Consider the following 3,601-nt stretch of genomic DNA (forward strand, 5'->3'; position numbering starts at 1 on the left):
TTTTAGGGACCCGTTGACCAACATTGACCGACCTTTGGGGCAGGTGTTAGCCTTTGGGAATGCGTGCCAGAGATGCCTTGTGGCTTGTTAGAGTTTGGGGATGAGTGGTACTCGATAGAGTAGAGGCTACTCGATCGAGTAAGTTGGTTACTCGATCGAGTAGCGTCTTTACAGCGGGGATTTATAATCGTGTTTTGATAAAACTGCATATCATTTCCGCCTCCTTCCTTCAAACCTAGATGTCGCCTTCCTCCTTTCCCTTCACCATAATTCCTTCCATGGGAGCCTTTGAGGATGCTAGTGCGTTGAGGATGGGTTGCTTGAGTCGGGTAGCGGTCTCAACGCCGATATGCGATGCGTAGGTATGTCATCATCATCATCTTTGTCTTTGTTGTTCCTTGTAGGATTGTGGTGGTAGTTATAGGTGTTTGTACTGTTGGTATAGGGGTTTTGCTTGCTTGGTTGATGTCTTGTGGTTGAACAAGGAATCGTTGCGGTTGGCTACAGGTAGGTTCTCCTACTCAGTTTCTGTTGGTTGTTTAATGTGACGGTCATTGTATTGCTTGTAGTGTCGCTGTGATTGATTGTGGTAATCGGTTGGTGTTGTGCTATTTCGTTGGTTATTGTTGTAGTGCAGCTGATTGTGATTGACTGTCTGTGGTTCTCGAGGTGCGTCCTCGGCTGAGTGGAGTCACTTGCGGGAGTGGCTTCACGCCCTAGTTTTGCCCTCCGTGGAACCCGCCACGAAAGGGGATGTGCACATTAATGGGGCAGGGTTATCGCTCGATATGCTGAGCGGGGCTTAGGTGGGAATGGCTGCGGTCCCCCACTGGCAGGGCTGGTCCAGTGGACAGTCGGTGACGATGATTGGCTGAAGTGGTTATGGTTTGTGTCTATGCTTGGTTGTGTGTGTAGTATGTGGATAGTTGTTGTTGTGTCTTGCCTCAGTTGCTGACCTTGTGTGGTTGTTTCTTGTTGTTGTGTCTTCCCTCAAATAATTTCATTTATCAATTAATAGTATGAAATATTATGAATTAATTAATAAAAGTCTCCCTTTTGGCGAGATTTGTTTCCCCGTCTCTATTTTCGGAGTTTTTTCAGTCCTTGTCTTTCTAGGGCTTAGTATTATTATTGGAATTATAGATAAGAGCGGTTTGTTGATGATTCATCATACGACTCTACAATGGATATGTGTTATTCGTCAGCGATCTATGGGGCCAGTAGCAGGTAAATTTTCTCCATCAATGAATCAAACGAAGGATCCCCTTAAAAGCTACATGAAGAGAGTGATACAAGGACGAGCCGAATTGTCATATCATGTTTTGAGATCCGTAGTTTTACAGGAGAAATTTGTCCTTTGGTTTCTATTAGAATTGTTTTCGATTATACCTATCTTTTGTAAGTGTCGTTTGACGTTTTATTAATGAAATGATCTTTTCCTTCAAAAAAAAAATGTGCCCAATAGGTAGGGGTGTGCGTCGGTCCTAAATCGGACCGGACCGATCCTAAACCGATTTAGACCGCAACCGAAAAGGCTGTTTTCTTGAAGACCGAAAACCGGACCTATTTTTTCCGGTCCAGCCCTGAACCGGACCTGTTAATACCGGGCCAGTCCGGTTTTAGCCCTTTTAGACCGGTTTGAGAATATGATATACATACTTCTTGAATAAAAGTATTAAAACTATTTTTCATTATAATAATGACTCACACTAGACTGCTAGTTGCCAAAGTACAAAGTGTAGAGGCCACTAGGCCACAACAATTTCTTTAAGCCTTCCTTGAATACTTATCTGGAAAAATATACTGTAGCTTTCAAAGTTCAAATAAACCAAACGTAAACAAAAATTAAATACTAGTCTACAAGCTTACGACCATGTCTATTTTATGCCTTGCCAATACTACAAAAGTCAAAATTAAGAAATATTGTCAAATAAATATAATCTAAAAATTCAAGTCCTAAACCCGATCAAGGCTTCAAGCACATCTGTGAGTTTCCACGTTCCAACTAGCCAACTTAATTACGCCACATAAATAATGTCATTCTTCAAGACCTGATTATACTCTGAAATAACAAAGGAAATAGGTTAGTTTTCAGAAAATAAATAGTAATTCATCATGTTGATTATTAATTAAAAAACTATATTTACCTTTTTGAAGGTCTTCTAACTCTTGTGTCAGTCCATGATCGTCCAATTCTACAGATGCATTCGTTTCTTGTTCTCTCGTCGTTTCTCGTTCTCTTGCTTGAAGCAAATCTTGAGAGCATATCAAAGTTTGAACCATCTTTCATCATATAAGAAAAATCCAATAAAAACAGCTTCATATTAAAATCTTTTCAATTAACATAATAATAAACAATGAAAAAAATGAAGAGAAGGATTAATTCATTACCTCAGAGGTCAAAGAACTCCTAAATGAATCGAGATGTTGACTTCCTGCGCTAAAAGTGGATTCCGATGCAACAATAGACAATGGTGTAACCAATATATCACGTGCCATGCGTGAAACAACTGGATATCGATGGGTATTGAGTCGCCACCATGTCAATACCTCAAGTCCCTCTTCATCCTCTCCTAACACCTCATTTAAGTATCTCTCAAACTCACTTCTCACATTCCCACCTAACCCTTTGAGTCTTTTAGCCCTCTCTTTAAAGCTTTGCACATAGTTCATAGTTCCTCCTAACCTCACATCTTCATGATCTTGGTGTTGATCATTATTTATTGGTCCACTTTGAGGGTAAGAATACATGGCTCTATACTCATCAAATAGAGAATAAGCAAAAATTTTGACATTACTAGCCAATTCCTCTCCCTTTTCTTTTCCATATAAATCAGTAAGTGTCAACTCAACAACTGTTAAATTTGAGTGAGGATCAAGGACCACAGCCATGTATATCATCATATTCATTTTTTCCATACCCCCCCCAATATTTATTATATTTCGTTTTCATCGAAATAGCCATATTTTTAAAATCTTTTTCAGGATTTGTCTCCCATTTTTTAGCATATCACAAACAGATGCAATCTCAAAGAACCCTTTATTACTTGTAACATATGAAAAACCAGAAATTCGACGAGCCATCAAGTAAAATCCTTCCAAAAACACAACTAGCCTCCCAATCATTTTCCAATCATCGGCATCAGGAGGTAATTCATTAGGTGGAACACTGTCCTTATTAGGTAAATTGAACCCACCAAAAACACGCTGATATTTTAAAGCAGTTTCTAGCATATGATATGTTAAGTTCCAACAAGTAGCCACATCAAGTGACAAAGACAATTTGCAATCAATATTAAGCTTTTGAACCAGATCCTTAAATCTTTGAAGTCTAGTAGGCGAATTTTTCACATACTTCAGCATTTCTAACTCTATCAATGCAAACACCATGTTCTTTAATACCATCCCAAACAATAAGATTAATAATGTGAGCCATACATCTTACATGTAAATGTCTTCCATCATTAATGCCCTAAAAACATTGAACCATCTTTCTCAAATACGCACATGCTACATCATTTGAACTAGCATTATCAACTGTGATTGTAAAAAGCTTATCCTCAATACCCCAAGATTTTAAGCAAGTCTCAACAGCTTTACC

General features: G+C 38.9%; 1 protein-coding gene across 1 annotated transcript; it reads right to left on the reverse strand.

Moving 5' to 3' along the window:
* Positions 1-2,018: 2,018 nt before the first annotated feature.
* Positions 2,019-2,892, reverse strand: LOC141655559 (zinc finger BED domain-containing protein DAYSLEEPER-like). Its single transcript, XM_074462635.1, has 3 exons — positions 2,392-2,892; positions 2,148-2,283; positions 2,019-2,062 (listed from the first exon to the last, which is right to left on the reverse strand). Exons 1-3 carry the CDS (start codon positions 2,890-2,892, stop codon positions 2,019-2,021), a joined length of 681 nt encoding a protein of 226 aa, XP_074318736.1.
* Positions 2,893-3,601: the final 709 nt, after the last annotated feature.

Source organism: Silene latifolia, chromosome 5 (genome assembly GCF_048544455.1).
Source record: "Silene latifolia isolate original U9 population chromosome 5, ASM4854445v1, whole genome shotgun sequence".
NCBI lineage: Eukaryota > Viridiplantae > Streptophyta > Magnoliopsida > Caryophyllales > Caryophyllaceae > Silene > Silene latifolia.

What these genes read in the sequence shown, in the direction of transcription:
- LOC141655559 (XM_074462635.1), bottom strand. Translation starts at nt 2,892, where the DNA reads ATGGCTGTGGTCCTTGATCCTCACTCAAATTTAACAGTTGTTGAGTTG. An exon ending in GGAGTTCTTTGACCTCTGAG is followed by an intron (nt 2,284 to 2,391) that starts GTAATGAATTAA and finishes ATATGATGAAAG; the next exon opens with ATGGTTCAAACTTTGATATG. An exon ending in GTTAGAAGACCTTCAAAAAG is followed by an intron (nt 2,063 to 2,147) that starts GTAAATATAGTT and finishes TTGTTATTTCAG; the next exon opens with AGTATAATCAGGTCTTGAAG.